The sequence below is a fragment of the Ailuropoda melanoleuca genome, chromosome 6 (assembly GCF_002007445.2).
Source record: "Ailuropoda melanoleuca isolate Jingjing chromosome 6, ASM200744v2, whole genome shotgun sequence".
NCBI classification, from domain to species: domain Eukaryota; kingdom Metazoa; phylum Chordata; class Mammalia; order Carnivora; family Ursidae; genus Ailuropoda; species Ailuropoda melanoleuca.
The window spans coordinates 96,149,295-96,172,174 of NC_048223.1; the positions used below are offsets into that span (position 1 = coordinate 96,149,295).

A 22,880-nucleotide genomic window follows, 5' to 3' on the forward strand; every position below is an offset into this window, starting at 1 on the left:
TAGGTCTGAACCTGTTAATGGGGCAGAGGACTCCAGAGAGCAGTGAGCAGCTTGTGTTGGGAGAACCTTACAATTCAGTTTTCAAAAGGTTCAGAAGTGAAAAGCAAGTGTCTCTCCTACTCCTTGTTCCCAAGTCCCCACACCCCATATATCTGTGTGTGTGTGTGCGTGCGCGCACATGCTTATATTTAATGGTAGTCTGCAGGACACACTTGTTCATGCTTTTCTTCACAAAGCGGTCCTTTTCTGGCCTACTTCCTTGCCTTGAGACCTGTTAATGCCATTAATTTCCTTGTGCTCCATCTCCTCAACTGTAAAATGGGGGCTAGTCGTGGGGATTAAATGAGTTAGTTCGTGTGGAGTCATGAGACCAGTGCCCAGCACACAGGTCAGCTATTACGATTATTGGGGGCATTGGAAACAAATGAAGGATTTTAGCTGTGATCACCCAAGGAACACCCCAGGATACAGAATCTTTGTGTTTGAAGGTGTGTAAGCTGTGTAGGTGGGGTTGGGGGTGTGGGTGGGGTGGGTGACAGAGGGAGAAAGAGAGAGGGAGATTGAGGACTTAATATTATAAGGAAAAATGCTGATTGATTTTGAGACTCTGATTCCTGGAAACTGAGAAGTTGACACAAAGAAAACACACAAGAACAATAACAATGAAGCTCCTATTATTACCTGTCTGCCTCTTGCCAGGTGCCAGCAAGGCCTGTGACATACCTGAATTAAGGCTGGCCACAAAGCTTTGGGGGAAGCTGTTGTGATTCCCCAGTGTATAGTTGGTTAACTGGTAACAGGAAAACACTCTAAGTGACAAACGGACATAAACTTGATCCTTTGAGTTTCCTGTTTATGCCAAGCACGTATTGTTTGTTCCTGTGCAGACCAAGGCTGTACGTTTCATTTGATTCCACACTGTTCTCTGTATGCGGCTTCTTGGTTCTCACGTTGCTTCTGCCACACGGTCTGTGCTGAAAACAAGTAAGTAGGGGAGTTACTGACTTCCAGCCTCATCAATGCCTCATTTATTGATGATCCACAGTGACTTTAAGGCTGATTCTTTCTGGGGTAAAACATTGTTTTATTTCTCAAATGGATGACACACTGCCTTGCCTTTTTTCATTTAATTTTAATTTTTTTTGATGTAAAGTTCGATGATTCATTAGTTGCGTATAACACCCAGTGCACCATGCAATACCTGCCCTCCTTACTACCTATCACCGGCCTATCCCATTCTCCCACTCCCCTCCCCTCTGAAAGCCCTCAGTTTCTCAGAGTCCATAGTCTCTCATGCTTCATTCCCCCTTCTGATGACCCCCCCCTTTCTTTATCCCTTTCTTCTCCTACCGATCTTCCATATGCCTTGCCTTCTTAAACGCGGCATGGCTCACCTCATTTGATCTTTTAATCTGTCCCTGAGGCATCACCTCTGTGCTGCCCTCCTCTTTCTGTGCCTTTGGCCAGCCTTTCTGCCCTCCGTAGGTTTAATGGGGCAGACTCCAGTAAATGTCTTTAATACGCCGTACTCTGAGAATCAGCGGATGGCCAGCCTTGATGGGACTGTGTGTAAAGCCAGAAGTGGCAAGGGACAGTACATCCTCTGAGGGAAGGAATGACCCCTGTTAAGAGGCATTTTTTTTTTTTTTTTTTTACTTAGGTTCTGGCTTCTTTGCATTCTAGGCAGCTGGACTTGCAGGAAACCTAAACCCGTGGTGAGTGTTAACCATCCATTCCACATTTCTAGGTAGTGTGGGAGCTGGGGGCAGTGAGGGCAGGCATTGGCAGGAGGTGGCGAGAATGGTCGGTGACATTCTAATGGTGTGGGTTTTGTTCCTTTCCTGGAGGGCAGGAGGGCAACATGGCAGCTGCCTTGGAACCTGGCCTCCCAGCAGGAGGGTTGGCAGTGGTTTTGGGGACTGGCAGGCGGGGGAGGTGGCCCCTGGGGTTGTCCTGGCTTTGCAGGCTGTGCCTGAGACTCTTCCCACTGAGGAGGGGGCTCAGGGAGAACAAACTGACAGTGACAATCTTAAGCAAATATACAACTAAAAATTCCACCGATGGATTTTCTGATGAAAATAAGCCACAGGAGAGATTGTTTAAGGAGTGGGAGTGGTGCCCTTGTAAGTTTCACCAGGTTACCCTGAATCTTTTGTTCGGTGAACTGCCTGTTCACATCCTTTGCCTGTTCTTCTGTTGAGCTGTCCTTGCAGATCTTGCTGATTCGGGTGCACTCTGTGTAAAACAGGAAACTAGCCTTTTATGTGACTCACAGACTGCAAACACTTGTCCCCAGTGTTGTCTGTCTTACTTTGTTTATGGCATTTATTTTGACCCTACAGAGATTGTACATTTTTTTGTAGTCAAATGTATCGGTTGTTCCCTTTTGGTTTCTGGGTTTCATAGTTTGTTTAGGAAGTTCTTCTCCACTCTTAGATTATACATTTTACATGTTTTCTTTGAGACATTATATGGTTTCGTTTTTACAGTTTAAATCTTGCATCCAACTAAAATGTATTTGGGAGTAAAGGTCGAGGTAGGGGTCTAACTTCATGATTCTGCCCAACTGATTAGCAGTGACCCCAAATCATTGACTGAATGGTCTCTCTTTGGTCACTAAATGGAAGTGCCACTTTTATCATAAACTAAATTTCCACACGTGCTTCAGTCTGTCTACGGTCCCTTCCTATTCTGTTATACTATTTTTTTCTCCACTGTAAACGGTTTTCGTTATTCTTGTTTCATGATGTATTTTACTAACTAGTAGGAGTAGTGCTGCCTCATTATTCTTTCCCCAGATATTTTCCGATGTTTATTTTTCCAGATAAATTTTAATACCATTTTATCATCCCCCCCAATCCTCTTGGTATTCTAACTGGAAATGCATTGAGTATATACATTAATTTAGGGAGAATGACATCCAAAAGAAGGGCCTGTCTTTTCATTTCCTCTAGTTTCCTTTTATGAATCTCACTAGAACCTTAAAGTTTTCTTCCTATAGGTCCTATAGACTCGTGGTTAAATTTGTCCCTTTGAATTTTGTCTTTTCAGCCACCATAGCAAACGAAATACATGCTTTTCAGATTTTCTAACTGGCTGTGTGGCTTTAGACAAACCTCTCACCCTCGCTGGGAAGTGCACAAAGATGGGAATGTGTCTCTCAGATCCCTTAGTCTGAGGCTAGTTGAGTTTGTGAAGAGGTCCTCCGCTCTATGCAACATGCTGGTATTTTCAGGGGCAGCTCTGCCCTCATTGCATTTTCATGAGAAAGACCCAGGGTCAGCTCAGTTTCTCTGGTCCCAGCTGTGCAAACAAGTACCTGGGTCAACCCTAATTGGAGCCCCTGTGAGTCCCCTGCCCCCTCCAGGGATCCACCAAGACTCACTGTGCCCCGACTGCACTCTCCTGCAGGCTAGGTGTGCTGGTGGGAGGGCAGTAGCTGTCTCCCACACCCAGCCGCCCTTTACTGGGCAACTGTGAGGTGCCGGGCCCGGTGCTGGCCTCTGGCTGGGGCCGCTGGCTGTTTATCTGATCAGGGTGGACCACTGTGGATAATTCACACCTCCAAGCACAATTTGCGTTTCGGGCTTGATTCTGAGTTTGTTTAGGCCTCCCATGTTCCCTGAGCCAATGAGCTGGTCAAGGGCCTTTTCCGCAGGGTGCCATAAAAGACACAGCCAGGATGTGTGGCAGAGATGCTGAGCGTTATTTGGAGAGAGAGAATGCTCAGAGAGGGCACTTCTTAGGGACACAAGATTCTTCCGGAGACTAAGAAGGTCAGGGCTGGCCAGACTGGGGGGAGCCTCCCACCCGGGCAGAATGTCTTCCCCACTTTCCCGCCAGAGCACACCCTGCTGTGCTATGGCCTGGGTGACAGGCTCACACTCCTGGCTTATTCCCGCAGGGACACATTGACGCCATTTAGCCTAATTGTTTCTTTAATTGAAAGTCAGCAAGATAGGCACAGGTTTCTTTCCCATGCAAAAGAGGCTTGAACTAGAAGAAACAAGCCAGAGGCAGAAGAAAACAGATGCTAGCTTTAGCCTGGCTTTGGGGAGGGGGGCTTTGTGCCTCTGAGCTCTTGCATCATAATGTATTTGAGTTAATTTGACTGGTAGGGGTGCTTCGTTAGCCAAACACTTTAATAGGATTGAAGGAGGCTACTTTCAAGCCTTGCATGGATAAGAATGGACTAGCTAAGCCCTCTTTTCTTTAAGGAAATAGCCCCCACACTTGTGCAGGCCAAAATAATTAAGTAATTAGCAAAGGCATTTGTCAAAATGCCCAGTGAGGCTGACGAAAATGACAGCTTTGAGAAGGATGAAGAGCTTGCAAATAGCATTTTCTCCGAGCTCTGGGCCGAGGTCAGGCCTGGAGCCTGCGAGAAAAAACTCCTGCCTGGGACTCCAGGGTCCCAGCTCAACCTTTGGGGTTCAAGTTCACTTCCCTGTGGCAAAAACCAAGGTCCTATTACTAAAGAGGCTTTCTTGAAAGGCCTTTGGAACATCAAAGGGCTCTAACACCAGAAAGTAAGTGAAAAATAAGGGAGTCATTTTCCTTTTCAAAGGATTGAAACCGTTAAACAGCCAAGTCCGTGGTGGAAAAAGCGTTTGTGGTTTAGAAATTGAAAGCCTGGGGAAGTAGCTCGAGGTTATAAGGCAGTCATCACCATGGACGGGGGCTTACTCTGCACCTACTGCGTGCAAGGCAGATTCCTGGGTTTTCTCAGGGCAGGAAGGATCTCTACCCTGAAGAGCTTTACAGTGTTTGCTGTTGTGGGGGTGGAATAAAGGTTGAGAAATCAAGAGAGATGCTCCCAACATAGGAGAAAAGCAACGCTGGTGGTGATAACCAGTTAGGCCCTTTCAGCATGTCAGGCACGTAGTATCTCATTCAGTGCCTGCAACAACCCTATGATGTTGGTGTTCATTTTCCTCTTTTAGTGGATGGGAAACTGAGGCTCAGGGAAGTCAGGAAACAGAGCTGAAAGGTGATGTGAAGGAGAAGGTGAAAGCAACGGAGTCACGAGGATCCAGGCTGACAGCAGATTCTTCTGCTCCAGGAATAAGCCCTGAGAACAAGGTCATTAGATTTAGAGGCTGCAGTTGGCAGTGTCTGGAGGGTGGCACTTCAGGGGAAATGGGTACTCAGACGTCATCACAAGAACAGGGTATGGAAAGTGAGTCTTCCAAAAATAGCCAAAGGGAGATACCTCATCTTTGGTCCAGTTGGGGGCATTTCCCAAGCCAGGGGTGGGGAGAGATGTTCAAAGAGAGGGAGAGTTTGAAGATGGCAGAGGGAAGGAAATAGTTGAGAAAGACAGGTCCTTCCTGGAGGAGGTGGCTCAGAGGGGGACATGCAGCTTAGAGAGGAGGTGGCCTTGCTGTGGTGGGGGACAGGGGGAGGAAAAACTAAAGGAGAGACCATGTTAAGCTGTTGTGGTGTTTAAGTTAGAAAGGAAGGAATCCATTCAGAGGTGTTTTGAGGGGTGGCGGGGAAGGAGGGCTGAGAGAATTTAGGTGCAGGGGAAGTGGCTGAGGGTTCTATGGTCAAGTTAGGCCAGCAACCCATGGAGCTTGGTGAGGGTGGTGATGGGGCGGTGGTTGTGGCCTGGAGACGGGAGCTTGGAGCTCAAGATTTTGGAGGCAGAGTATTTCCACAGGTATACATGGCATCCGGGCTGGGGCTGGAGGTGCCTAGAGTGGGGGCACAGGATCTGAGAAGGCCAAAGGTCAGGTGCCCTCTTCATGAATACTGAATGCATGATGGCAGGGCAAGAGCACGTCATCAGCTATGGACATCTCCCAGAAACAAGGCAAGGAGGCTGGAAGAGAATGAAGGCAAGGACAAGAAGAGAGCTGTGTAAAGAGGAACAGTCAGGGCAGTGGTGGAGGCTTAATGACTCAGAGGACAAAGTAAACCTTTGCCTTTTCTTCTTAGAGGTAGTGAGAAATAGTGTGGCTTTTGCGGGTGGTCCAACCTGGCTTCTAATCCTGGTACCCAACTTACTAGTTGTATGACCTTGGAAAAGTCACCTGATAACTCTCTGAGTTTTAAAGCTCATCTACAAAATGGGGGTGCCACACTCACTCATGGGGTGTGTGTGAGGATTAAATAAGGAAATGATTGTAAGCATCTGGAGCAGCACCTGGGGCGTAGACGGTGTTCAGTAAATGGCAGCCGTCAGAAATGTTTGAACTGGAAGAGACCTCAGGTCGTCCGTCCAACAAATGAGGAAAAAGGAGGCCCAGAAAGGTTGGGGAAGATGATGGAGTTCCCGTGAGGTCACACAGTACAGAACTCTGGTGGAAGCTGCATGAAGGAGTGGGTGCAGGATGGGAAAGATTCTGGAATCTTCAGTGTCCCCAGCCAGGCACTGGCTCTGGGTACAGACGGGGGTGTGGGTGTGTGTGTTAGGGGGTGGGGGCAGGTCATAGCTCTTTCCAGGGTGATCTAAACCCCAGGCATTGGCTTCTCTCTTTGGTCTGTTTGCCTCTGGTCTCCAACCTTGGACCACTGTGGCAGCACTTTCTCTGCATGAAGATTAATTTGCAGTTGACAGTACTTACTTTTGTATGCCTCGTGTCTGATGCAAGTGAGCGCTCTGTAAATAATGAATGAATAACCTCTTCTTTGTTTTTGGTGGCAACACATTTCTCTATTCACCTCTACACTTGGTTGATTCCGTGTAGGCAAAGTATCCAGGTTCAGGAGTTTGACAAAAGAGGATTTAAATCACACCTTTATCACTTAATACTGGTGACTTTCTCCAAACTGCTCAGAGCCTCAAATTCCTCATCTATAAATGAGGATGATAATATTTATTTCACCTTCTCTGACGACAGAGGGATGTGTGGCTGGAATGTTCTTAGCATCATGGCTGTGTGGCACTCTCAATAATGATGGCTGTGTTTTATTGTCATTGTAGCACTGGGTATGGCAGCACACACATATTTACCTTTTCTTCATTTTTTTTTTTTAAAGGTGAGGGTCACTGTTGTCCCACATTCTAGAAAGTACAACAAAGAACTGAAGACACATCTGTCCCTGTTACCTACCTGCAGGCCCGGCTTACGGCCCACTTGGTTTGGTGCTGCAGTGAAAGAAGAGCCCAGCACACCACCCCCAGATTACACCCCGGGGGGCTCCTTCAGCCTGCAGACAGCCCTGGTGTTTTGGGGTGCTTACCGCCAGCAGGAGAAACCCTCTGCATGGAAATTACTTTAATTTGCAGCTGACAAAAGGCAAATTGCTGGCATTTTTTTTTTTTTTTTTTTGCGTGGTGCCTGGAATGTAACCTTGTACAACTGCCCCAGACATTCCAGGTGACAGCTTCCATTAGCCCGGCCCAGATTTCTGGTTGAAGAGGTGGGGAAGAACATAAGTAATTTCACAGGGGGCAAAACCCCGCAATCATGATTTCATCCTACCAACTAATATTACTTCGAATTCCCTCTCACCCTTGTCAGCCCACAAAGCAGAGTCCACGTGGACTCCTAGCATGTGTGAGTTTTTCTTTGCTTGACCTCCACTGGTGTGTTTCCACACTTCACCGGCTTGTCTTTTTGGTTCGATGGGAGACATCTTATGATCTACGGCGTTCTGATTTGTGTGTGACTAGCCAGGAGGTCATGAGAGCATGGCCTTCTCAGCTATATTCCTTTGCACGATGCCTGGGATGTTGTAGGGTCTCCACATATTTGTTGAAGGGAATGAACGGGAAAATGAATGGACGGGTAGTTTTTCCCAAGGCCAGAGCGTGGCTGTCTAGTCAGACTTCTATAGCATTCCAGAAGGAAGGGCATCCTTTACTTGTGGTGCTGGTCACCTTCCACTTAAAATATGTTCCAGAGATGCCTGTCTGGGGCGGGGTTCGGTGGAATGCAGCCTGAATGGAACGCCTTCTGGGCCAAGTGAGAACGTGAGGCCGCTGCTACCATCTTGTGGACAGTATTTGAAATACAGATATGGCCCAAGTGGCCTTTGCACCCTTCCATTTCTCGCAAGGAAATCTTGGCTGATTCTCTGATAGAATATTCTCCTTTGCAGTGCATTAGGCCACATTTCCAGATGCATGCTTAATGTATTTATAGTCCTCTGTTGAAAGAACCATCATCATTGTCATAATAACTCACATTTATTGAATTTTAGGCACTGTGCTAAGTGCTTTATTATCAAAAACCTTCTTAATGCCTGGGCTGTTATTACCATCTGTACGGCAGAGAAAGGAAGTTGAGACTCAGAGTGGCTGCACGACCTGTACTTGGCTAGGAAGAGGGATGAGGGAACCAGGACTTGATCCAAGCCTGTCTGGCTCTGGACATTCAGACATATCATGTTTTAATGGTTTGTTTATGTGTTTGCTTCCCTGACGCTGAGCACCATGAGAGTTGGTTAGAGCAGTTGAGTATGGGGATTTTATGTATCTCTGTGCACCAACTGTGGACCAGGACTGCGCTAGATGAGGAGATATAAAGATCCGTGCAACTGGGGGAAGGTATCCTCACGTATCTGCCACGGGGTTGCAGGAAAACATGGACAATGTTCCTGGAGTATAATTTGTAATAAAGATCGACAGAGGTGTTGAGTATGTGTGTGTGGGGGAGGTGAATTAGCAATTTAACTTGCTATTTACAACTTTATTTTTATCTGAACTGGCCTCCCTAGCACTGCTCGGGTAAACCATAATCATTATTAAATCCATCCATCCATCTGTACGTTTCTTTGCTCCTTACCCTGGAGCACTTGACACAGAGCCCGTGTGAGAAGCAGTTCACTGGCAGCTGGGAGTTAGAGAGGGGAGAATGGTAGCCTCTCTTGGAGGTTCTCCAGGATGGAAGGGACCCGCAGAGAGTATCCCATACTCCACAGAGCCTATATTTTGAGTTGGACTACCCCAAATAAGTCCTCCATGTTTGATGAAAATGTATGGGCAGTCTGCATTTGATGTTATGCTAGACAAAGCACCAAAATCTGATTAAAATAAAAAGACTGTGAAGTGGGACATACAGATTAGAATCAATGTGTAAATTAAGGCAAGATTTTCACAGAGCTTCACCCTTGTAGGTAAAGCCCAGGCTTTAAGTCCATTTTCCTGTGTATTAAGGTACTTGGGGTAAAAGTTCACCGCACACCCATGTATCATTCCTTCCTACGGAGGCAGTGTCACTCGGGGTGACTGAACTCAGCACCACTGTCCTTCCTACTTTATTCAAGGACTCAGTGGGGAGCATTCATCACAGGCCAGGCACAAGGCAGGGTGCTTTGGGAACACAGACATAGGAAGACAGGGGCTCTGTTCCTGTTGGCTGGCAGGTTTCTCGGCTCGACGTACCAGCCTCTGAAATAACACGTGCAGCGGCTAAGGACCTACATGGAGAAACGGGAGATACAGAGAGGAAAGGAGTAGGTAGGAAAGAACTAGAAAGGGAGAGGGGAGAAGAGGAGGAGCAAAGACAAGAGAGAGACTCTAGACAAGGTGACAGAGATGGCCCCCAGAGGCCTTGGAGGCCCCCCTGAAGTGTCCATCCTAGGGGCTTGGGCTCAGCTTAAACAAGCAAGTGCCTTCTTGGGGTCTTTTTTTTTTCTTGATTAAAATATTTATTTCACCTTTTTTTATAGTAGTAAAAGACAAGAAAGGACCAAGTGTCTTAGAACTGGATATGCTGTAAGTTTGGTGTATCTAAACAATGGAACAACATGAGGCCGTTAAAATGAAGTTGTATATAGATATGGAAGGATGCACCAAAACGTTAACAATGGTCATTTCTTGGTGGTGACTTTTCAAGCAATTTCAATTTTCTTTCTGTTTATTTATATTTTCTTTTTATTTTTTTTCATAATAATCCTAGTTCTTATGTTCCATAGATGAGAGAAATCATATGATAATTGTCTTTCTCTGCTTGACTTATTTCACTTAGCATTATCTCCTCCAGTGCCGTCCATGTTGCAGCAAATGTTGAGAATTCGTTCTTTCTGATAGCTGAGTAATATTCCATTGTATATATGGACCACAGCTTCTTAATCCAGTCATCTGTTGAAGGGCATCTCGGCTCCTTCCATGATTTGGCTATTGTGGACAATGCAGCTATGAACATTGGGGTGCATATGGCCCTTCTCTTTACTACGTCTGTATCTTTGGGGTAAACACCCAGTAGTGCAATGGCTGGGTCATAGGGTAGTTCAATTTTTAACTTTTTAAGGGACCTCCACACTGTTTTCCAGAGTGGCTGTACCAACTTGCATTCCCACCAACAATGTAGGAGGGATCCCCTTTCTCCACATCCTCTCCAACAATTGTTGTTTCTTGCCTTGTCTATCTTTGCCATTCTAACTGGCGTAAGGTGGTATCTTAGTGTGGTTTTGATTTGAATTTCCCTGATGGCTAATGATTTTGAACATTTTTTCATGTGTCTGTTAGCCATTTGTATGTCATCGTTGGAAAAGTGTCTGTTCATATCTTCTGCCCATTTTATGATTTATTTGTTTCTTGTGTATTGAGTTTGAGAAGTTCTTTGTAGATCTTGGATACCAGTCTTTTATCTGTAGTGTCATTTGCAAATATATTCTCCCATTCCGTGGGCTGCCTCTTAGTTTTTTGACTGTTTCCTTGGCTGTGCAGAAGCTTTTTATCTTGATGAAGTCCCACAAGTTCATTTTATCTTTTGTTTTTCTTGCCTTTGGAGATGTGTCATTAAAAAGGTTGCTTTGGATGATGTCGTAGAGGTTGCTGCCTATGCTCTCCTCTAGGATTCTGATGGATTCCTGTCTCACATCGAGGTCTCTTTCATCCATTTAGAGTTTATCTTTGTGTATGGTGTGAGAGAGTGGTCAAGTTTCTTTTGCATGTAGCTGTCCAATTTTCCCAGCACCATTTATTGAAGAGACTGTCTTTTTTCCACTGGATTTTTTTCCTGCTTTATCAAAGATTAGTTGCCCAAAGAGCCGAGGGTCCATTTCTGGGTTTTCTATTCTGTTCCATTGGTCTATGTGACTGTTTTTGTGCCAGTACCATGCTGTCTTTGTGATCNATGTGTCTGTTTTTGTGCCAGTACCATGCTGTCTTTGTGATCACAGCTTTGTAGTACAGCTTGAAATCCAGCATTGTGATGCCCCCAGCTTTGTTTTTCCTTTTCAACAATTCCTTGGGGTCTTTCTTAAATGCCTGGTGGCAGCCATCTCCCCTCAAGTACCGCAAAGATATCCTGCCAGCTTCGTTGTGTCCCCAGCACTGATATCTTTTTTTTTTTTTANCTCCCCTCAAGTACCGCAAAGATATCCTGCCAGCTTCGTTGTGTCCCCAGCACTGATATCTTTTTTTTTTTTAAGAATCTTTTTTTTTTTTTAAAGATTTTATTTATTTATTCAACAGAGATAGAGATAGCCAGCGAGAGAGGGAACACAAGCAGGGGGAGTGGGAGAGGAAGAAGCAGGCTCATAGCAGAGGAGCCTGATGTGGGGCTCCGATCCCATAACGCCGGGATCACGCCCTGAGCCGAAGGCAGACGCTTAACCGCTGTGCCACCCAGGCGCCCCAGCACTGATATCTTTGTTCTGAGGTCAAGACTGTTGGGAAAGAAGTATTATCACCATTGTTAGTATTTTTATGCCATCATGGGCTCTGAATATGCCAGCCTTCCCAGGCCACAGGGGTTGGGTGTGTAGTCAAGTCTAGAGTGATAAAGTGGGTGCTGATGAAAATGTCTGAAACAGGTAAGGCAGGGGGAGGGACTGACAGAGCACAGGACCATGGCATTGGCCTGGACCCATTCCTGTGCTGAGAAGACGTGGCTTCCAACTAGTGTAAGGGACCCCTGGATGCCTCCATCTGCAGGTGGGGCTCACAGGGACGGTGCATCTCCAGTTTGCGAGGCCGGACCTCCCCAGAGAGCATCACCATCCAGCTGGCGATCAAACATCTGGTGGGCAGGAAGAATACTTGGGGAACATTTAAAAGCTGTACTCTTTTCTCGATAGTTACGTGTGACAGCCATAACCACACAGTCCTTCAAAGGAATGTGCTTTCCTGTCGTGCTCTGGCTTTTATTAAAAGCTGTTACAAAAGTTATTTCTGTACTTTATAAATAATAACAACACCAACTAACATTTATCGTGGACTTAGCAAATGTGAGGAGCTGGATGAAGATTCTACAGAGACATTTTGATCACATTTTGGTTTAAGAAATCACCTCGCTTTTTCTGAGGGTCTGGCATGGTTTTACCAACCAGCTAAACACAACCATATGATAGTGTTCCCTTCACCTTAGTCTCCTGAACATTCCAGGTCACTTTTTACACCTAATAAGAGCAACCACACTGATTCTTAGAATTGACGTATTTGTCTTTCTCCTGCTCTTGTTTTAACATCGTGAAAACTTTATCTCCTTCTAGAGATTTACTTAAAGAACTGATGAGAAACTCATTCGTTCATTCACCCATTCATTTATTCATTCAGTGATGGCTACTCTGCGTCCTGTGCTAGGTTGGGTGAACAGGACAGACACTCGCTTGCCTTTATAATGTTAATAGCTTAATAGACCTAGAGGCCCCAGGATGTAGGCAAAGAACTTGGTGCATGGATGTTTAAAGCAGCATTACTTAAAATAGCAAAGAATTGGAAACGACACAGGTCCAACGATAGGGGATTAGTTCAATTATAGTAGATGCATATGGTGGAACTTTAAATGGCTGTTATAAATTAGTTTTTTTTCCCCACGATGTGGAAAAATGTTTAAGAAATATAATTTTAAAAGGGGGAAGATAAGCAAACTACAAAATTAGAGACTTGTGAAGGCAAGAGCAGGGAAGTCCTGGGGGCAGGATCCTAATTTTATATCTTAAAAAAAAAGACCAGAAGGAAGTATTACAAAATATTAATAGTAGTTCTCTCATAGTCGTGACATGATAAATGTATTAAATTTTCATTCTCATATTTTTTTGGATTTTCCAATGCTTCTATAATGAATGTGAATTAATTTTAAAATCTTAAAAGCAATAATGAGAAAAAAGAGGAAATTCCTAGGGGGCACGTTCGGGCCTTCTGAGCCATAGATATAAGGGGAGAAGTGTCCCTTGGATTTCCGGTCTGCAGCGCTGATGTGAGCTCCTATCCAAGGTCTTCACCGCGCTCACCATGAGCCAGTGGGAGCCAGGAGTGGAGGCTCACTGAGGCACAGGTGGAATTAGTGTGACTAGGAACGTCAACTGGTTTCACTGTGGAAGCCCTCCTCTCATTCCCCGAGACAAATATGGCGTAGGATTGATAAGTGTCCTGGAATGAAAATTAAAGTACAAATGTGGCCCTGTGGGGAGAAAGCAGTCATTAAATAGTTGAATTTAATCCTTAAGTTTTTGATCCCCCAGGTTGATTTTGTTGCTATTTCATCTGACCTAAGCCATTTAGGCATCAGCCGGTGGAATGGCTCTGGACTCAGATGGTCCAGGTCTCAGTCCTGACTCCAGCACCAAATTGCTTGATGACCTTGAGCCAATCATTTCACCTCTCCGGACGTACTCTGATGTAGAGGAGAGACAGCATAGAACCCACCCAGTTGAGTCATGGCGAAGATTAAATAAGAGAACGGGCGCCCAGGAGCCGGCTGCTGCGGCTTCTCGGTGCCTCCCCCGGCCTGCCGGGCTCCACTCAGCTCCGCTCCACTCATTGTCCTCCTTGCCCTGTGTCCTCCACATGCTGGGGGCCAAACTGTGCAAACTCTCCTTTCTCAGGTTACGGCTGATTCATGGGAGGCCTTTCTGGAAGACTGAGGGCAGGAGGAATAAAGAGACAGGACACTTCTCCCTCTCTCACTCTGCTTTGGGCAGTGTGGCTGGTAGTGCCTGCGTCCCCCCGAGGTCCCTGTTCCCCCAGGACAGCGCCCCGCCTCCTCTGTCCCCCTAGGGGAGGTGCCTCCACTGAATGAAATCTCTGATGTGGGCTCTGTTTCCTGACTAGACTCTGACATTTTTCTTTCCTTTTTTTTTTTTTTTAAAAGATTTAAAAAACAATTTTAAGTAATCTCTACATACAGTGTAGGGCTCGAACCCACAACCCTGAGATTGAGAGTCACATGCTCTACCTCCTGTGCCAGCCAGGCACCCCGGACTGACACTCTTCTGACCTCTCTCTACCTGAGGTTTTGAATGACTGTGATAAACAGCTTTTACAAGACTTACCATGTGTTTGTTCCCAGATCAACTGAGTTTGAGTGCCATGAGTTTGAATGCCTCAAAAAGCCATTTGTCATTTTAACCTCAGTGGACTGTGCAATGACCCGATCATTTTGGGAGAAGAAACAACTTTTAAATTTTTTGAGAAATTACGTATTGGCTCCAAAAAAGTATCTTTATAGGACATATGAAATATAAATAATAATGATTCCACGAACGGGCAGCCCTTCACCCACCACCCAGTAAAAAGAAACATTTACCATTATCTTTGGACCCCTCGGGGAACCCATCCCTGGTTCCATCTGCTCCCCTCCCCAAAGAGCTCCATCTCCCAAGGCTGACAACCATTTGCTTGTCTTTGTAGATTTACCATGTCTTTGCCCCGCTAAACAGTATGTTTGGTGTTACATGTTTTTAAATTGTATATAAAAGAAAGAATGCTGTAGGGATTCCTCTCAGACTTGTTCTTCTGCCCAACATTGTTACTAAGCATGTCATGTGTGGCTGTGATTCATTCCCAGCTCATTCATTCAGGGCTTTAGAGTATGTTGTTGTAGAACTACACCTCACTGTGTTACGCAGTTGCTGTTAACGGACATGGGGGTCTCTCCAGGGTTCTGCTATTTCAAACCTTCTTGTATCTGTCTGCGGGTGCCCGGGTGTCGCTGTTTCTCTAGGGTATAAGCTGAGGCGTGGAGTCGCTGGGTCACAGAGCAGGGAATGTCACCGTTAGCAGATCACGCCACATTGTTTTCCACAGTGGTTTTAACCTATTTATACCCTGACCACCTGTGTAAAAAATATATACCTTGTTCAGTCCCTCGTGAGTCTTTTAAGTCAGACTTCTAAATTTTTTGCCCATCTGAGAGGTGGGAAAGGATACTTCTTTGTGGCTTTACCTTTGTATTTCCCTCCTTAGTAATGAGAGTGAGCTTCTTTCCATATTGCTGTTCACATGTTCTTTTCTGACAGGAGTCTGTTTGAAAGCTGCTGATTGTACTTCCCTGGAATCTGGGGTTGTGGCTGACTTGGGGCAGCCGGGGAGGGTGAGTAGGGTCCACGAGGGAGGGAGGGAGGTGCTGCCCTAAAAGGCAGGGCATGGAGCAGGGCAGGGCATGGCTGTGATGGGAGTGACGGAGAACATACCCAGCCTGGAGGCTTCCAGATGATTTTTTTTTTTTCACTGTGAAATATTAGCAGACCTTATAATTTGTTAAGAAAAGCTCAAAACATTTTTAACATAAATTTTTCTTATTTTTAAAGTATGGACACCTAATTCAAAAAAAGGCAGTTTGGGCCAAATAAATCCGATCTGTGAGCCCTGGATTTAGCTATCCAAAGACCCTTCTGTGACCTGTGCTTTGGTTATGAGACAGGATTCACTCCATGGTCAGTCAGCAAGTATTACCAGTCCTTTGGATCCACAGGGAGCAGGAGAAGAGTAGGTCCCCTGAGTTCATGGGAGGGTCTGTCTGAACGGACCTTTCATTCTCTGCCTGTTGTTTTTATGGTGGTGAAACATCCATAACATACACTTAGCATTCCTAGGTGTGCCGTCCAGTGGCACCAGGTACATTCCCGTTGTAGCACGATCACTATTCTCACAGAGGCTTTTCATCTGGCAAAGCTGAAATTGTCCGCATTAAACCCCTCCATTTCCCCCCTCTCCTCAGCCCCCTGCAGCCACCAGTCTCCTGTCTCTAGGAGTTTGATACTCTGGGTACCCCACATAGGTGGGATCTTGCAATATCTGTTCTGTGCCTGGCTTATTTCACCTGGCACAATGCCCTCCTGCTGTGTCTCAAGTGTAATGCGTTCATTGTCCAAGCTGCAGCAGGGGTCACAGTTTCTTTCCTTTTGAAGGCTGAAGAATATTTCATTGTATCCCCATGCTCCATCTGCTTTATCCACTTGTCTTTCAATGGACATTTGGGCTGCTTTTACCTTTCAGCTGTGTGCATGTTGCTGCCACAAGCCTGGCTGTACAAATAGGTTTGAGTCTCTGCTTCCAGTTCTTTGGGGGTGTACACCCCGCAGTGGAATTCCACTGGATCATATGGTAATTCTGTTGAATTTGGTCAGGGGCAGGTGAACTGGCTTATTCTCTTAGTACTTTTGCCTGCTTTCACTACTTAAGAACATGCAGTTAGAGCTTGGGGGCAATCAGCATCATTTGGGATCGCAGTGATTCGCATCCTTTCTCAGGCTACATTTTGCAAAAGGAGAACATAGATGAAATCCTTGGGCCCATATCTGTTTGGCTGTTCTTGTCCTGTGGCAATGAGGACGATGATTAAGATAACTGACTCAAATATATTGCGTGCTCGCTTTGTCCCCAGCACTGTTCTAAACACTTCTGCATGTTTTAAATAATGTTATATTCATAATCATTCCACGAGGATTATCATCCTGGTTTTACAGGTGAGGAAACCAAACCCCAGAGAAGTGGAACCATAAACAAAGCTGGGACAGACAGGCTCATTTAATTCAGCATTTACTTTCACGACGGAGGGGAAAGAGGTTGAAGACGGGATACCCAAAGTCACAGCATTATGCTGTGACTGACCCAGCTGAGCTCACAGGCTTCCACGTCTGGAACCCCCTGGCCCCACGCTCTTGCCTCCTCGAAGACAGGATTCCATCCATTCATTTTGTTTATCCTGTTGACCCAAGCGAAACCCCTTCTGAGAGGCTGCCGTGCCGCATTGGGATCCAGCTGGATATTCCTGGTCCTCTTCCTGATAATTACCGAGGCAGGACTTAGCTGAAATATGACGGGGAGAGGATTACGGGTTTGGCTCTAGGATTTTGTGAAAACACATGGAAGTAGCACATTAATATTAGTCAAGGGCTGAATGGGCCTTTTAAAGAAGTTGAGATAAACTTTGGCAAAATCAGGTTGCCCTGAGAAGCATTCAGTTTATTGTGGAGTAGCTCAAAAAATTATAATTTTTCTTTCTTGTTAAGTTTATTTAGATAGTAAAAATCTGGAGTCTGTGTCCCCCACGAAGTTGCACCCCTGGAGTTATAAGTTTGACCATACATATGGCGGGCCTGTGTTTTTCATTACATTCCCTTACTCATTAGGTCTTGCAGTTAGTCCGTGTTACACGTTTCTCTTGTGTTTTTCTTGAACTTCATGAACTCTGGCATTTCATTTCAGGGATGTATATCCAAGGGAAAAGCAGCCTTCCTTTGATCTTCCTTGGGACACCATTATGTTTAACCTGAGAAAGATTAGGGAGTTGCCATTCAACGCTGAACAAACACAAAACTCGGCTGCAAAGATGGCGGGTGCTTAATCTATTTACAACATCGACTCCATTATGAACTAATTCCACATCAAGCAGACTCTGAAAAGCATTCTTTGGAATGGAATTCCCATCTGCTTTGGGAGGCTACGTGCATATGGTCCAGAGTACTGAATGTATTGGCCTCACAAAGAAATCTATTTAGCATGAAATATTTAAACTGTAGAGGGTTTTTAAACTTTGAGATCATTGTCAGTGTTGGTTCCCCACATGGCTGTCAAGTTGTACTTTCTCTGAACTGAACAGCAGTTTCTGGAAAGCACCCTTGCCTTCTACTTGTATTTGTAATAACATCTGCTCAACAGTGGTGAAACAAGTCAGCTCCAGTCTTTGGACAAACAATCCTCTGAGCCGGGGTGAACTCAGAGGGGCAAAGCGCTGCCACTTGGCCAGCAGCTGGAAAGCCAGACTGCTCAGCTCCCCTCCGCTCCCTTTCCAAAATGGGCTTCAGAACTCGGCTCACCTTTTAAATAGCTTCTTAAAGCAACGCACAGGTCTAATTGTGATATATATATATATGATATATATGTACATATCATATATATGTATATATGATATTTATTTATTTATTTATTTATTTATTTATTTATTTATTTATTTTTTCCCTAGCCCTAAAATGAGAAAGGAAGAACAAAACAAAATCAAGTGTTAGCCTGTCAGGATTTTCAGTTCCTTGTCACCCCCAAGACATTGATGGAGATTTATTTTCCTAATGAAGGCTCCAACGGTAATGGTGGCACATGCTAGAATCAGTTAGGACTAAGTGCTATTTAATTCACAGCGAAGCGACAATCTGACTGGACTGTGATTAGTTCCAGCTTTTAGCTATCATTTATAGGGTCACCAGGCGGCTAACAACCTCAAATGAGGGACCATTATCTTTTGACAAGATGAAGCATTTTTTCTGGGGGGATGGGAGGAAGGGGGAGGGGTGCTACACAAAAAGCCAGCTTAATACTCTCTCTGGGAATTATTTCATTCCTAATAGAGCTCCACAGCCACTTACTCAAAGGAACCACGTGCATGCTTTCCAGTTAGGTCTGCTGAAGGCGAAGGAGGAAAGGACTTTCCTCATAGCCGTTCGTTGAGCTACTCAGCAACTAGAGGCAAGCCTCATCTTACCATGCTCTGCTTTATTGCACTTCATGGGTATTGCGGTTTTTACAAATTAAAGGTTTGTGGTAACCCTGCTTTGAGCAAGTCTATTGGCACCATTTTTCCAACTGCATTTGCTCACTCTGTGTAATCACATTTTGGTTATTTAAAACTTTTTCATTTTTATTCTATTTCTTACAGTAATCTGTGATCAGCGCTCTTTGATGTTACTATTATAACAGTTTTGGGGTGCCATGAATTGCGCCCATGTAAGACAGTAAACTTAATAAGTGTGTGTGTTCTGACTGCTCCACCGCCTGGCTGTTCCCCCATCTCTCTCCCTCTCCTCAGGCCTCCCTATTGCCTGAGAGACAATCATCTTGAAGTCAGGCCAGTTAATAACCCTATAGCGGCTTCCAAGAAGAGTTGCACATTTCTCATGTTATTTATTATTTTATTTATTATTTTTTAAATCAACAGCTAGAAATTACTAAGCATAGTGCGGAAGAGATGTTGAAAGCCGAAAGAGGCCAAAGGCTAGGCCTCTAGAGCCAGTTAGCCATGTTGCAAATGCAAAGGAAAAGGTTTTGAAGGAAATTCAAAATGTTACTCCAGTGAACACATGATAAGAAAGCAGAACAGCCTTATTGCTGATATGGGGAAAGTTCTAGGGGTCTGGATAGAAGATCCAGCCAGCCACATTTCCTTTAGCTAAAGCCTAATCCAGAGCAAGGGCCTAACTTTCTTCAACTCCCTGAAGGCTGGGAGAGGTGAGGAAGCTGCAGAGGTTGGGTCGTGCGGTTCAAGGAAAGCAGCTGTTCGCATAACATAGCGGTGGAGCAGCGAGTGTTGGTGAAGAAACTGCAGCAAGTTATCCAGAAGCTCCGGCTAAGGTAACGAAGGTGGCTGCACTCAGCAACACATTTTTCCATGTAGAGGAGACAGTCTTATATGGGAAGAGGATGCCATCTGGGACTTTCACAGCTAGAGTGAGGTCAATGCCTGGCTCCAAGCTTCCAAGGACAGGTTCCCCTCTTGTTAGGCTAATGCAGCTGGTGACTTGAAGTTGAAACCAGTGCCCATTTACTCTGCCAAAAATCCTAGAGCTCTTAAGAATTATGCTGTGTATTCACCAAGCCCGCAGTACCTCCGAGGTATGCCTGTGTTCCTTGAGGGCGGCACTGTAGGAGAGTGGATGGGTGGGCTTCCCCGGAAGGCAGGCTAGTATTCCTGCCAGTGAGGCAGTTCCAGGTTTGTAACAGCCATTCTCCACTGTGATGGGGTAAAGCCTCTGTTCCGATTGGCTGGTGTCAGGGCCATACTGATTGTTAAATATTCAAAATAATGACCTTGGCTGGGGCAGTGCTCTTTTGTGGAGCCCATTTTTTTCCTCCAGGAAAATTCCATTTTAAGTGACATTGTCTCTCTTACATCATTTTAGAGTGTCCCCTAAATTAGCTGAAAGCTGTCGACCTGTTATTTATAAGCAAGAAGATGTGATGTTCTAAGAAAGTAGCAGTCTGGGTGTAGGTACAGCGTGACTCCAGAGGGTTAGGAGTCTAGCTCGTCAATAGCTGGTTGCTCATAATGAGCGCCATGATGACACCTGTCAACCCCATAACAGGGAGGGCCCAGGGGTTCTCCAAACTGGAGCAGTCTGAAAGCCCTGGAACAATGCAGGTGTCCCTGCCACCAGCCACACATACTGGCTTTGACACTGCAGACTGAAATGGTGGCAATAAACCTGTTTTCCTTCCTCCTGACTTCGAGACCCCCACTTTCTTCTTTCTTGGTCTTAAGGAGGTGGAAGGCAGTCTTCTTGCTTGCTTTTCTCCTATTTAGTAAGTCTTAGAGGGAAGAGCCTGCTTTTATCTGCTTTTGGAACTAGAACATCAGATTTTTACCAGTCTGATGCAATACTGGAAGCTTCCATGTGTTGAGTACCAGCCAGGCCTCAGATGTTGTAAAGGTGCTTTCCATACATGAGCCCATTCAGCTCTCACCTTAATCCAGTGAGAGAGGCATTATTGTTCCCAAGATGCAGACGAGTCTGAGGCAGAGCCAGGGATACAAATCCAGGCCTGCTGCTCTGGGGCACCCTGAGGTGATCTCACAGGTATTACCTCTGTCCTAAAGGAGCTTACAATCAGTTGCGAAAACAAGCCACTCCTATATCGCTACAAGGTAAAACAAAGTATAGCAATATTTCTCAAACTCGATCTCTTAGTTTTAGGGAAAAAATTATGAACCTCCAATGTTGATTTGCTTTTATAAATTATTTCAGTGTGCACAAGTATAAATCTTTCATAAGCTCCTTACACTGCTAATATTTTGGTGCATTTCTTTATAGACACCCACGTATTTTGGGGCTTATTTTGATTTGTATTATGATTTTTTGGGGTTGTGTCTCACATATTAGCGCTTTCTGATGTCAGTAACAAAATGTTAAAAATGGATTCATTTTCATCCTTGCACCAATATAGGGATTTTACCATATATTCAGCCATTCCCCTCCACTTGGGCACTAGGTTGCTTCTGATTTGTACCATTACAAAGCACACTGTCACATGCGTTTTTGTACGTGAACCTCTGGCTGCCTTTCCAACCATTTCCTTGGAATTAAAGGAGTGAAATTACTGGGTCAAAGGGCACATTTTTTTAAGGCTTTTAACATCTCTCTTCAGGAACGTTGTGATAAGATGTTTGCATCTGATATTGAAGGTGGCATCTGAACCAGAACTTCAAGGGCGGGCAGAGCTGCCACCAGTGCAGGTGGATGGAGGCATTTCGGGTGGGTGATCACATGCCCAGACTCGGGGAGGAGAGTACAAGGTGCCTGGGGGAAATGGCGAGCATTCTGATTTAGTTAGTGCTGTGGCTCTCCACCATTTTACGTATCAAGCACACTTAGAATGTTAAAATTTGGGGGAGAATATAAAATGTTCAAAATAGGAAACAATTCGGCAATAATGCAAAGACAGTCAGCATGGTGGCATAAATGTCCAAAAGCGTCAGCATTATTTTACCATTTCTTGCTCCTCCTGGTTCTGTGTTTAGAACTGTTGATCTCACCATGGTCTCAGTATCAGGACGATGTTCTAGAAGGCATGCTGACTGTGTTTGGTGTTGGCAGGGAGCCATACTGGTTGCTACTGTCATTCGTTACTTGACCATTCAGCTCCATGCCCAGTAGACTTCCCGCTGGTGGAATAGTGTGGTGGTGAAGAGAAGTTAGTAAGGAGAGAACCCAGACTGCCTGGGTTCAAATTCCAGCTCTACCATTTATTGGTTGTATGGCCTTACGCAAGTTACTTCTACCTTTGTGCCTCCATTGCTTCAACTGTAAAATGGGGTTGATGTTACCTACCTTTATAGGATTATCTTGAGGATTAAGGGAGTTAATACACATAAAGCTTTTTAAACAATGCCGTGCACAGAATAAGTATTTTTAATAAGCATTAGCTTATAATTTATTAGCCTCAGTTTGGCCCACTGGCTAAGATTTGGCAGCACACGTATGAAAGGTTTATGGCCGAGTGGTACGCTGCAGTATTCCATCCGCGGGAGACCCAGAGGACTAGGAACTGCCTCTTCCCAGCTCAGCGCACAGCTACAATGAACAGCTATGTATCGAAGATGAAATGTTTTTATTTGGGTTCATCACAGAGATGGAATAGAGTCTCATAACATTCATCCGTATAAAATATCGTAAAAATGGTTGCAGGCATAAATAAGAATGACTATTCTATTTTATAACGCACAGTCCTCTTTGTTGATTGCAAATAAGTAGTATATGAAGTTAAGATGCAGAAATTGTCTAATTTGATTTCAGCAATTTCTAAAAATTATAAAATTAAGGACCCATAAAAAAGATGCTTTTTAAATGGAACCAGCCACCTTGAAAAATATCCTGAAAAATGTGGTTAAAACTTCTTAATACTTCAAAAGATAATAAAAATGTTGCTTGTCGGCCAGACTTTTCAGGACCTAGACCCTCTGGGAACTCCCGGCCCCAGTGAAGTAACCCTAACAAGCCTCTTGCTGGGATCAGTGTCAGACACAAACAAAATCGGTCTTGGTTTCGGTCCATAACGGGAGATAGGATTCCCTCATTGCTGGATGACTTGAAAAGCAGCTTTTTGCTTTCACTATGCATTTGGCTTCACAATCTTCATTGACAAATAATTCTAAAAAGAAAACAGAAAGAATGTTAAAAAATTAAATAGTTATGTTAGGGTTTCTCAGCCTTGGCACTACTGACATTTAGAACCACCTGACTCTTTGCCTTCGGGGACTGGCCTGTGCACT

The 22,880-nt window shown here is 44.9% G+C and overlaps 1 protein-coding gene and 1 long non-coding RNA gene across 4 annotated transcripts in view; one reads left to right on the forward strand and one right to left on the reverse strand.

The window, feature by feature from the left end:
* Positions 1–890: 890 nt before the first annotated feature.
* LOC117802723 lies at positions 891–9,686 on the forward strand. The gene is made up of 3 exons (XR_004626219.1): positions 891–984; positions 1,661–1,715; positions 6,985–9,686. It is a non-coding gene; the product is annotated as an uncharacterized LOC117802723 (long non-coding RNA).
* A 12,329-nt stretch (positions 9,687–22,015) lies between these two features.
* Positions 22,016–22,880, reverse strand: part of MYOF (myoferlin) — a 150,535-nt gene continuing 149,670 nt past the window's right edge. For all 3 annotated transcript variants that reach the window (XM_019796275.2, XM_002916109.4, XM_034662965.1), the window contains one exon: positions 22,016–22,759. In XM_019796275.2, coding sequence (XP_019651834.2) covers positions 22,721–22,759 — 39 coding nt within the window. In that variant the 3' untranslated portion in view covers positions 22,016–22,720. The remainder of the gene's footprint in view (positions 22,760–22,880) is intronic.